Source organism: Gorilla gorilla, chromosome 12 (assembly GCF_029281585.2).
Source record: "Gorilla gorilla gorilla isolate KB3781 chromosome 12, NHGRI_mGorGor1-v2.1_pri, whole genome shotgun sequence".
Classification (NCBI taxonomy): domain Eukaryota; kingdom Metazoa; phylum Chordata; class Mammalia; order Primates; family Hominidae; genus Gorilla; species Gorilla gorilla.
In genome coordinates, this window is record NC_073236.2 from 69,907,479 (window position 1) to 69,919,581 (window position 12,103).

Below are 12,103 nucleotides of genomic sequence, written 5' to 3' on the forward strand. Positions count from 1 at the left end.
CAACTTACCTATTGTGTAAAAGGATAGGGGGATAGTATATATTCAAATTTTCTTGTGTCTAGAAGAGTACATAAGAAACTAATAATAGTGGTTATCTCTGGGGTCCTCTATGCACGGGAGAGATAGTGGAGAAAGGGGGGCAGCATGGGAGGCAGACTTTTCAGTACACATGTTTTAGCAATTTTGGACTAATTTAATTACCCATTCAATAGATTAAGAAGTTAGCATGTTGATTTTTTGCTTATTTCCTTATTTAGAAACCAGCACTATGAAGGAGCTCAAATAGCACAATAATCTGCAAGTAGGAAATGGAGAACAAGAGTAAACATTTCACCTACCCAAGTAATTTTAAAATAATTTACATTTAATCTTATTTTGGTACCAACCTATTCTTAAACTACTTAAAATGTTTTCCACCCACTGGACAAATGGTTTGCAACCTTAGATCAAAGGTTTTCTTTTCTTTTCCTATTTGTTTTTTAAAATTATTTATTTATTTATTTTAGATGAAAGGTTTTTAAAACTGCTCAAAGGAGAAGTCTTAGGGGCCACCAAGGAGAGCTAAGGAGTGAACTGTGAGCATCCCATCTAACTTCAACCAGAGCAGCATCACCTATTCTATCTGTAAACATACTGGATTTCTGCACAGATTTAATTTAAAGGAAGACTTGACTAAAAAAATAAAGTTTGAAAATCATTGCTCAAAATGATCCAGTAACTAAGAAAAGGCCTTAGGCAGAGGCTGATCAATATCTTAAATTCCTGACCAACTGTGACAGCTTTCCTAGCACATAAAACTTTCAATCTCTTTTTAAAAATGAAGTAATTGTTGCAGATGACATCCTGAATTGGCGAATTTAACACCTGTGTACTTAACACCTCTTCCTAGCCAACAATAAAAACAGCACATGCCTTAGTGGTAACAGACTTGGGCTTGAGTCCCAGCTGCTCAGTTATCACAGCTGTAAAAAGAGGATATTAATAGTATCCACTTCATTCGTTATGATGGGAAATCAAGAGACAATGTAGTTTCCAGTTCCTGATAGCAGAATGTACACGTTGGCTTCCCATCCCTCCCCAAATTACATTAAAGATTAAGAGTACAAAAAAGGAATAAGTCCACACCAGGAAAAGGTGAGGGTAGGCTCATCACTTGATGAGAGATTTATACAGATCTGAAAGTTAGAAAACAAATTCAAATGAAAAAGAACAGTGACAGCCACAGCCAAAAAATACATTATGGAGGACTAGGATGGAGGCTAAGCTTATCTGCCCATTAGAACCCTTGGGAGAAAAGAAGGATGAGGTCTCAGGGAAACAAAGGCAGAAGTAAGAAGAGGGGCAGAAAATGGGGAAACTAGTGCCTTCTCCACTCTATGAACACAGAGTATAGATAAGGAGAGTACAGATACTGAGGCAAAAAGATTCCAAGGTTTTTCTAGAAATAGCACAAAGCTAATGGAAGATCTAAGGCTGTAGTATAGCTGCTGGTGCCCAGACAAAGCAATCCTCATTCTGAAATTTAAAGAATCTGTGGCGTGTTCACTCCCAATCCATTCACCCTAAGTCATGGTTCCCAAACCGTGTGTGAAATTCACCAGTTCAGGATACCATCTGAACTTAGAGCACCACAGCCAACTCACAGAGGCATGTGGAATATTTTAAATTCGAAGGAAACACAGTAACATCTTTCAGATACCATGCAATCTGCTATCATTAGGTTGTTTGGCCCTAACTATGAGGTATTTCTTTTGGACCAGGGGTGAAAATTACTAAAATATGAAATGTGCTGTGATCCATGAAAGCTTGGGAACCTCTGCTCTACAAAGCATGCCCCACCTATAACCAACTTCGTAGTCTTCTTACTCAAAGAACAGGTACATTGGAAATAGATCTATTTACTCAATTAAAACACCATACACCAGTTACTCCTTCTTAAATATAAGTGGACAAGCAAGGAAGGATCACCCAACATGAGGAAGAATAAGAGCATATCAGAGAGACAGAGAGACTCCCTCCACCCCTGGAAACATATAATTCAGGGAAAAGAGAGGAAAAAAAAACCCTCTCACCAGTATACCTAGAGATCTGAGATTATTATATTTACCCCATAGAATGCTATGATAAAGGATTACTCAGAACAAGAAAGAGCTTTTAGAGACTAAAGACATGATTACTGAAATTTAAAAAAACAAATAAACCAAAGAATGGTTTGTTTGTTTTTCTTCCTCATGTTGGGTGATCCTTCCTTGCTTGTCCACTTATATTTAAGAATGAATAACTGGTGTATGGTGTTTTAATTGAGTAAATAGATCTATTTCCAAGGTACCTCTTCTTGGAGTAAGAAGACTACGAAGTTGGTTATAGGTGGGGCATGCTTTGTAGAGCAGAGGTTCCCAAGCTTTCATGGATCACAGCACATTTCATATTTTAGTAATTTTCACCCCTGGTCCAAAAGAAATACCTCATAGTTAGGGCCAAACAACCTAATGATAGTGATGAAAAAGTTAAAGGAAATTTCCCAGAACATAAAGCAAAAAGACAAAGAAAGGAAAAAAGAAGAGACACGCATAATCCAAGAAATCCAAAATCCAGTTAAGAGGCATCCCAGAAAGAGAAAATAAAGATAAGAAGCAAAAGGAAATTATGGAAGAAATTAATGGAAAAAAATTTCCCAAAACTAAGGTAGTATATGAGTCTCCAGATTATAAGGATCCAACAAGTACCAAGGCCATTAAAAGACCCATACTTAAGCTCATTCTAGTTAAATCCCAAAATACCAAAGAAAAAGTTCCACAAGTTCCAGAGAGCAAAAATGGTCACCTGAAAAGAGAATTACACCAGAATCAAATTTTTCATCAAGACTGTAGGCCTGAAGACAATGAAGCAGTGTCATCAAAGATATGAAGAAAGTTACTTTAGATTTCCATACCCAGTCAGAGGATGAATAAAGTAAAAGAGACTAAATTTATATTTAGATACGCACAAATTACCCCCTTTTGCACCCTTCCTTGGAAAATACTTGAGGATGTATTAAATAGTTCCTAAAATAAGCGAGAAAGAAATGCAGGCTACACAAAATAGTGGATTCAATCCTAGAGATGGGGTGAAAGTAAGTCCCAGCATAAGAGCAGACAAATGCAGATTGGAACAGGAGGATGGAAGAGGTCTAGGTTTTAGAGAAGGATTCCATGAAAGTGTGTTTCAAAAGACTTTTCTGTGTTTTTTCAGAAAAACCCGAAGCCATGATGAAGGAATATTGTTATTTTGACAAGAGTGGGGGAAAGGCCATTATAAACTCTAGGACAATAAAAAAGCAATACAAAAAAAGGCACTGTCCAAATAAGATAAAAACAAAAGCAGGGCCTGACTTTAAGCACTTGATGGAATATAAGAAGAGATTCCATATGACTGTGAGGTTAGAAAAATTTCTCCCTTTGAACAGACAAGCAGTTGTGACACTGGGCCCATCAAGTATGATTAATAATCCTAGCATACTACTTAACTCTTCTGAAACAATATTTACATAGTTATAACTATGTAATGTCGTTTCAATTTTTTAGAGACAAGCTATGGACAAAACACTCAAGATCTGGTTGTAGAACAGTGTGGGTTTTAACAGTCTCCTAAATGTAAAAGTAGAACATGCAGTTGACAAAGGTATGAGGTGGAAGTTGGGCCTAAAAGCTAAAACTTCTCATAAAGCGGTCTGTTGATGTGGGAGAGCACACCAGACAACCTCAGGAAGTATATACTAGGGCCAACACACAAAACTCAACATCTTAATACTTTCTCTTTTAAATTTTTATTTATTTAGTTTTTGAGACAGGGTCTTACTCTGTTGCTCAGGCTGGAGCGCAGTGGCGCAATCTTGGCTCACTACAACCTCCGCCTCCTGAGTTCTGGTAATTCTCCTGCCTCAGCCTCCCAAGTAGCTAGGAATACAGGTGTGCACCACCATGCCTGGCTAATTTTTGTATTTTTTGGTAGAGGCGGTGTTTCACTGTGTTGGTCAGGCTGGTCTCAAACTCCTGGCCTAAAGTGATCTGCTTGCCTTGGCTTCCCAAAGTGCTGGGATTACAGGCGTGAGCCACCACGCCTGGCCCATCTTAGTATTTTCTTATACCCTGCATCCGTACTGGGCTGAATAATCCAAGCATCTTCCAGTAATATACAGACACTAAATTCTGATATGCATTTTCCGATAAAGGTTTGCTTTAAAAACTTTCCATTCCAGTCCACTCATGTAGTCTAGGAGTTGGTACACTTTTTCTGTAAAGGTCTAGATAGTAAATATCTTTAGCCTTCTGGGCCAAAAGGCCTCCAAATAATTTTGTTGGCATCCTAGTAGGCAGTGTCCTACTTGCCAGCCTCAGCTTACCACACTTGAGCAAACTTTTCCACCATCCAGTGGGCTACAGCCACACCTCCTTCAACATCATCTGAATCTTAGCTTGGGAAAGGGGTGGGGGCACCTATTCCAAATTTGTTCCTTCTGTGGCTATTCTGCCTCAGCCTTAGAAGTACTGACTACTCCATGTATTTTCTAGGGATCTCTTTACCTTAGCGTTTTGTCCTCAGTAGTTAATTCTCTGTGCCTTGTTAATAATGTTTATATTAAATTTCCTGTATTCAAATTGCTGTGTGATTTCTCTCCTTCAAATGCACTGTGACATATATTTCAATAATTACGTTAAATATAAGTGGTCTAACTACTAATTGAAAGGTTAGATTGTCCTGCTGGATAAAAGAAGCAAGACTCAACTATATGCTGTTTACTTGATATCTGTTTTAAATATACACAGGTAAAAAGTGAAAGGAGGGAAAATGAGATATCATTCAGACATTTATCAAAAGAAAGTGGCTGATGGATACACTACAATCCCAGACTTCACCACTACTTGTTATATACATGTGAGAAACCTGCAGCTGTATCCCCTAAATATAAATAAATAAATGTATGTATGTATGTATGCATGTGGTAGTGGCTAAATTACTAGGGATAAAGAAGGATGAACATTTTGTTATGATAAAGGGGCCAATTCATCAAGGAGACATATTTACTGCATGCTTACATTCTAGACATTGTGCATTTGTTTGTTCTCATATTTGTCAAAGCCTAAAAGGCAGGTATTTATATCTCCAATTTACATATGAGGGAAATAAGGCTATTAAGTGCAGAATACAGACAAGAAGTCAGAATTTTTTTTTTTTTTTTTTGAGACAGAGTCTCACTTTGTCACCCAGACTGGAGTGCAGTTGTGCGATCTTGGCTCACTGCAACCTCGCCTCCCAGGTTCAAGCCATTCTTCTGCCTCAGCGTCCCGAGTAGCTGGGATTACAGGCACCTGCCACCACGACTGGTTAATTTTCATATTTTTAGTAGAGACAGCGTTTCGCCATGTTGGCCAGGCTGGTTTTGAACTCCTGACCTCAGGTGATCTGTCTGCTTCAGCCTCCCAAAGTGCTGGGATTATAGGCATGAGCCACTGCACCTGGCCAAGAACTCAGAATTTGAACTCTTAAAACTATGCTATAGGTTGGCAATGGTGGCTCACACCTGTAATCCCAACACTTTGGGAGGTCAAGGCAACAGGATCACTTGAACCCAGGAGTTCCAGGCCAGCCTGGGTGGGCAACAGAGTGAGACCTTGTTTCTACAAATAAAAAAATTAGCTGGGTGTGGTGGTGCATGCCTGTGGTCTCAGCTACACAGAAGGCTGAGGCGGGAGAATTGCCTGATTCTGTGAGGTCGAGGTAGAGTGAGTCATGATTCCACCACTGCATTCCAGCCTGGGCGACACAGCGAGACCCTGTCTCAAAATAGAGAAAAATTTTTCCAAAGGAAAAAAAAAAAACTATGCTACACTGACGCTTCAAAAAGGTTACAGGGTCAGGCATGGTGGCTCACACCTGTAATCTCAGCACTTTGGGAGGCTTAGGTGGGAGGATCGCTTCAACCCAGGCGTTTGAGACCAGCCTGGGCAATATAGTGAGACTCCTTTAGAAAAAAGCTCCAAAAATCAAACAATAAAAAAAAGTTACTGAATAGTATTCACAGTAGGGGTATATTTTTGTAAATAAATACAAATATTCATACAAAAAACGGTACAAAAGGTTTTATAAACCAAATTATTAAGTTTTTAATCTATGATTCCTTTTTTACAATATATAACACTTGTATAGCAAAACCTTTTTGAATCTGCTTTTAAAGTTTAATTTTAGGCCGGGTGCGCAGTGGCTCACGCCTATAATTCCAGCACTTTGGGAGGCTGAGGCCAGCAGATCACCTGAGGTCGGGAATTTGAGACAAGCCTGGCCAACACGATGAAACCTGTCTCTACTAAAAATAGAAAACATTAGCCAGGCGTGGTGGTGCGCGCCTGTAGTCACAGCTACTCGGGAGGCTGAGGCACAAGAATCGCTTGAACCAGGAGGTGGAGGTTGCAGTGAGTTGAGATCGCACCACTGCACTCCAGCCTGAGTGACAGAGCAAGGCTCTGTCTCAAAAAGACAAAGAAATCATTTAAAAAATTTCATGTGTGACCCTACCAAATAACCTTTAAAAACAAAAGCAGAAAAACCAAATTGTTTGTGTAAGCATATATTCTACCTATAAACTACATTCCAGGTCACAAGTCAATATTCCATCTTTCAACTCATCCAAAAAAAAAAAAAAAAAAGGTTAAACAAGCTGCAGCAGCACCGCCTTACATACAGTACATCCACGGTCAACGACTTCAACTACTAGAAACTTGCACAGACTCTGTTCCTAGTTAGGAACAAATGTACACTATTGATAAACTTCACCTTTACAATTAACAAGAACTCCTGTGTGCAATTACTTACCCTCCACTGAGTGGGCGACAATAAGAGTGCCCATTTCAGAGATTACATTTAGTGTCTGTACTAAGGCAACCGGATGCAAAACAACTTACTCTGCGGCTACCCACTTGAGAGGGCAAAGGTGGACTGGGAAGGCCAGCCAGCCGGGCGTCTCTAAGGTTTAACGAGACGCGAGCTCGGGCTTGGCGTTTCTCATCCTCATCTTGGGGCTGTAACAACACCCTGGAAGCGTCTGTGGTTGAAAATGCGGAACACCAGGCGTCTCCCAAGGCGCTCCCCCGTCCGCCCGGCATCGGGCCGGCTTCCACATTCACCCTGTCAAGGGCACGTCCCCTCTCCATAGGCTGGGGAGCACTGCACCCCGCAAGCGCACGGGGCGCCGGCTCGGCCCCAGGCCCAACAGGTGCGGGTCCGGGTCCGCGCGGGTGCGTGCCCCCACGTACCTTCGAGGGGTGTTGAGGAGCCGCTGCTGCTCGTCCCCCTCCTCCTCATCCTCGTCCGTCTCCGAGTCAGGGTGACAGTAGCAGAAGGACCCGCTGCTCCGCTTGCGCTTGTGGCTGCCTGGACAGTAACAGAATCCGTGGCCCGCCGCATCGTCTCCAGTGTCCGGCCTCCGGGCCGAGCCCCCCGCCCTGGCGCCCTGCGCCTGCTGGGCAAGGGCTGGTCTTGGCTGGCGCAGCACCCGGCTGCTCAACGATCCCATGGGTCACGGCTCCCCGAGACTTCAGGGAGCCCAGAGAAGGGGGTCTCCCGCCATGGCCCGGCCGCCGCCGCCAGCCTTCCCCGAGCGCAGGTGCCTACACCGCCACCTTCTCACGCGCAGCCCCAACCGTTGCAGCGGACGCTACAGCCTCCATCCTCTGCCCCGCCCGCAGCGTCTGGTCGCGCCGCGCTCTAGCACCGCAGCACCTCGCCCCCTCGCTTTCGCAACAAAGCGCGGGACGGAGGGCGCATGCGTACGGCGAGCCTCCGGAAGGGGCGGGGCAAGGCGTACGTGCGTGGCAGGTGGAGCCTGCGCACAATCCGGCGCGCCAGTGCAGGCTGGTGTTTTCGGGCCTGCGGTGGGCGTGGCCTCTGACTAACCCGAGCTTCGGCGTAGACGTAGTGTTAAGCCGTAGTTCATACACGCCTCTGTAGTGGCAAGACCTGGGACTCCAGTCACTCATTCTTTCTACAAAGGTGCCTTGAGCTCCCGGTGCTTATGGGCCTGTGCTAAGCTAGTGGCAAAACCCCGAAGCTATTTGGTCTCCTTGCGGGAGCTCGGCGCTTGCTGGGGCCACGCTCTGCTTGGTTGGGCGTGGCCTCCTGTGAGAGGGGGCCCTAGGATGAGGCGATATGCTGGATTCCTGGGCTTCCTTAACATGAGCCCTCCCCTGCTGTAGACGTGAATGGAACCCGTTAAGTTATGGGAACGTTCCCGGCACTCCTTTCCTTTCCTCTCAAGTGCCAGTGGGATGTCCGAATAGGGTCTGGCACCCTGACTGTCCGGACTCAAAAGTGCCTTCAGGAGGCCCTAGCAAAATTTACAAGTGTCTGCTTGGAGTAGTAGCAGCTCTTGTGATGGACTCCGGACAGCCAGCGTTCATTCCCTGACTCCCTTCTGTTACTTTTTAAGTAAAATAATGAAAATATTTCAAATAGAGTAATACAGACTCCTGTGGACCGACCACTAGCTTGAAATTTTATCAGACTTGCTTTCATTCTTTTTTCCTCCCAGCTTTATTGAGGGGTAATCAATGATTCATTCTTTTTAAATAGAACAATACATATAGGCAGAAGCCCCTGCGTACCTCCTCCATCTCATTCTGTCTGCCTCCCCAGTGGCAATCACTGTGCTGAGAATGTTGTATATCATTATGTCCATGCATGTCCTTATATGCATACCCATAAATAATATTGTCTTTTGCATGTTTAGACATATCATGGAATGGAATCATAGTTGTACCTCTCATTGTGCACCTTTCTCCTCTCTTAAAATTATACTCTCAAGATTTATCCATTTGGTCAATCGCTAGATAATTTTCACTGCTCATTGTATGACTGACCCATATTTGTTTTTACGTTCCTTAGTAAGAGAGGTTATTTCTACTTTAACGGCCTTACAGAGCAGCAATGAACATCATGTGCAATGGATTCACCAAGCAGATTCCCAAAAGTGAATTTGCTGCGAAATTTGCAACTTTGTTAGCTATTACCAAATTGCTCTCTGGGTTGATTGCATCAATGTACCAATTTAGACTCCCATTGGCAGTATACGTAGTTTGAGGGTCCCAGTGGACTAATGTCTGATTCATGTATGAGAAATCTGAACCGAGAGAGGCTAGCCGAGGCAGCTTGGGGTGGAGGTGGGAGGCGGAGTATAATGGCTGCAGAGGGATCAGCTTGCATACACAGAATTTGCCAGCACAAAGAACGTGCAGGTGTTTCCCATGGAGCAGATGTGGACCACCATGAGATAGCTGGGATGGGATCATCTTAGGTCCTGCCCAACAGGCCTGGGAGGAAGGCAATGAACCTCAGCACTGAGAACCTCAAAGAGTCACCAAATTCCTAGAGGCTGAAAAAGGAGTACACATTTGCCTTGCCAGAGGAACCGCAGGTGAGTAGCGTGATGAGGTTGACAAAGGAACCCACAAGAATGCCCACAAGAATCAACTTTAGTCTGTCAGGGTCACATAGGGCTGATCCTCTACCACCACAGCAATGACAGTCAGGTAACAACTTTCCTGCTCCCCTTAACTCTCTTCTTTGCTACAACCCAGACATGGTAGGTTGGGGCAGGGGGAGAACATTGAAGGAAACCTAGGTGGAAAAAGAAGAGAAGCCCATGGTCTCCCTTTCCCCAGAAACCAGCTTCCTACTGGCAATAGGCCAGAGGTGAGTGAGGGAAGAAGCCTCAACTGTAAATCAAGCTTGGAATTTTGACTGGATATATTACTTACTAAAATGACACTGTTTTATGACCTTAAGGGACTACACAGTAGGACTTTAAAACCTAAGAGTGAACAGAAAAGTCATGACTCTATCTGAATTTACATCTGAAGAAGGGGAAGAACTAGGCCCACTGAATAAATGTAAGTAGACAGTGGGAGGGAAAAACAAACATAATTATATCTCAAAGTCATGCTAATTCAATATGACAAACATTCGTCCAGGGTGACTTTATCCCACCTTCTAGACATCTTCTGGTGAATAAATGCTATTTGTTTTAAAATTTCGGCTAAGCTACATATCATTTAAAGATAAAACTTCTCCCGAAAAAATCACCATGCTTCCAAAGACAAAATAAAGCTGATTTGGAGATTCTGTGGTCTTCTGGGAAGGCATTGAAGTGGTAGTATTATTTCCTGTAAGTAACTGGAGTGACTAAATATTCACATAAGTAGCTTCTACCAGTAGCTGTAGCTTTTATAATAAACAACACTAAACTAAAAAATTCTTATTATTTCACTCACCAAAATACAATGGATGCTATAAAATCAACAAAGGCAAGTATTCCTACTATAAGAATATGAATGTCCTTTATACATTTATGATATTTAATATAAATGGTCTACTTAGAGCAGAGGGCATCACTCATTTCCAGAGAATAAGTTCATACATTATTTTATGTTATTGAGTAGTGTTTGGCATATGTGAACATTAGCCAGTAGGCACGCATAAGACTAAATATGTGATTTTTTTTTTTCTTATCTTGTAATTCCTGTAGAAACTGAGTAACACAAGTCCTTCAAAAATAGCTCCTTTCAGGGGCCAGGATGAAAAACCTCAGAAGGTGAAAAGTGGATCAGAGAAAGATTATACCTCACTTTAAAGACACTTTTTTTTTTTTTTAGATGGATTCTCGCTCTGTCGCCCAGGCTGGCGTGATCTCGGCTCACTGCAACCTTTGCCTCCTGCCTCCTGGGTCCAAGCAGTTCTCCATGACTCAGCCTCCCGAGTGGCTGGGATTACAGGCACCTGCCACCACACCCGGCTAATTTTTATATTTTTAGTAGAGATGCAGTTTCTCCATGTTGGCCAGGCTAGTCTTGAACTCCTGACCTTAGGTGATCCACCCGCCTTGGCCTCCCAAAGTGCTGGGATTACTGGTGTGAGCCCCCGCCCGCGGCCTAAAAACACCATTTAAAAATTAAAATTATTTTTCCACGTTCTTACAAAGTGAACTTTTTAATTAAATCCAAGTACATCTTCAGAATGTTTCTAGAGTTGAAAGGCACAGTGCAAATAGAAATTACTACAATCAACAAAATTGAAAAAGATTTTAAAAAGTATTTTTAGCACAAAAAAGTTTTCTTTATATCATACTAAATTCAGAGCATTACATCATTCCCAGAATACCTAGTTTGAAGCTTATTTTTTTTTCCATTCACTTGCAAGCTGGATTAAGACATTAATTATAATAATATGGAATGTTCAGCATTTATGTTTGGTAACCAGATGTATATGGTTTGTATAACCATACTTTAGAATTTAGTTCAGATAAATTGGTTTTGGTATACTTTGACTACGGAAAGTGATTTCAACATAAGATGTGATGAAGGAAGTCTCCCATGAAAAACTTAGTAAGGATCAACTAATGCTATGGACAAAACCTAAAAAAAAGAGATTTGTAGATGCTTTCAAGGCTTTGACTATGAAGTATAGAAAACTGGATGGGCATTCTTACTGACCGGATGCTTACAATTTCACATGAAGAAACTACTAGCCACTCTAAAAATTGGATTAGGGAAAAAAGTGATTTTAGAACAGTCTTCCATTTAAAAAATTTTTCACTGAAAAGAAAATATGGAATAATTTAATATATTCAATGTCTGTGAAACACAAAGTAGAAAGTAATCTTTTAAAAACATGGAATACATATTTATTTCTACTTTAAAATCTCCATTTATATCTTATAAGCTTTGAAATGCAAGTACAGCTTTAAAGCATCATAATGACTAATTATAGGTGAATAATAATACAGACAGTCTATATCCTAGGAGGCAGCTGTAGGCGTTTTCATTGGAAATAAGCATTCTGAGATAATGATAATAGCAGTGTAGAAAAATGAAGTTAAAAAAATTCAAAGTGTTGAGAATCCTCCTGTCCTTCTGGGATTTTTATTTTAATCATCTCCTCCACAGAGAACAAGCAGTACTTTCCTGTAGTCTCCAGATGTATCACCCTGATCGATAGGGAAGCAAAGTTAGATAAATAGATTTTAAAGTGAAACACACAGTTCAAAGTCATCTAAGCCAACTTTTTCAAGCTTGGC

General features: G+C 41.9%; 2 protein-coding genes across 6 annotated transcripts in view; both read right to left on the bottom strand.

The window, feature by feature from the left end:
* The window catches only part of GMCL1 (germ cell-less 1, spermatogenesis associated), a 52,642-nt gene extending 44,492 nt beyond the window's left edge, over positions 1 to 8,150 (bottom strand). The window contains exon 1 of one of the 2 annotated variants that reach the window (XR_008676933.2): positions 7,290 to 7,781. Coding sequence is in view for 1 of the 2 variants with exons in the window: in XM_031008296.3 (XP_030864156.1) it covers positions 7,290 to 7,549 (260 nt within the window). In the remaining variant the exon portion in view is untranslated. Of the gene's footprint in view, positions 1 to 7,289 lie in introns of both variants that reach the window. The other variant, XM_031008296.3, reaches the window with a different exon arrangement.
* A 2,850-nt stretch (positions 8,151 to 11,000) lies between these two features.
* The window catches only part of ANXA4 (annexin A4), a 187,879-nt gene continuing 186,776 nt past the window's right edge, over positions 11,001 to 12,103 (bottom strand). For all 4 annotated transcript variants that reach the window (XM_019020968.4, XM_004029358.5, XM_055378042.2 and 1 more), the window contains one exon: positions 11,001 to 12,013. In XM_019020968.4, the coding sequence (XP_018876513.1) occupies positions 11,954 to 12,013 (60 nt within the window). In that variant the 3' untranslated portion in view covers positions 11,001 to 11,953. The remainder of the gene's footprint in view (positions 12,014 to 12,103) is intronic.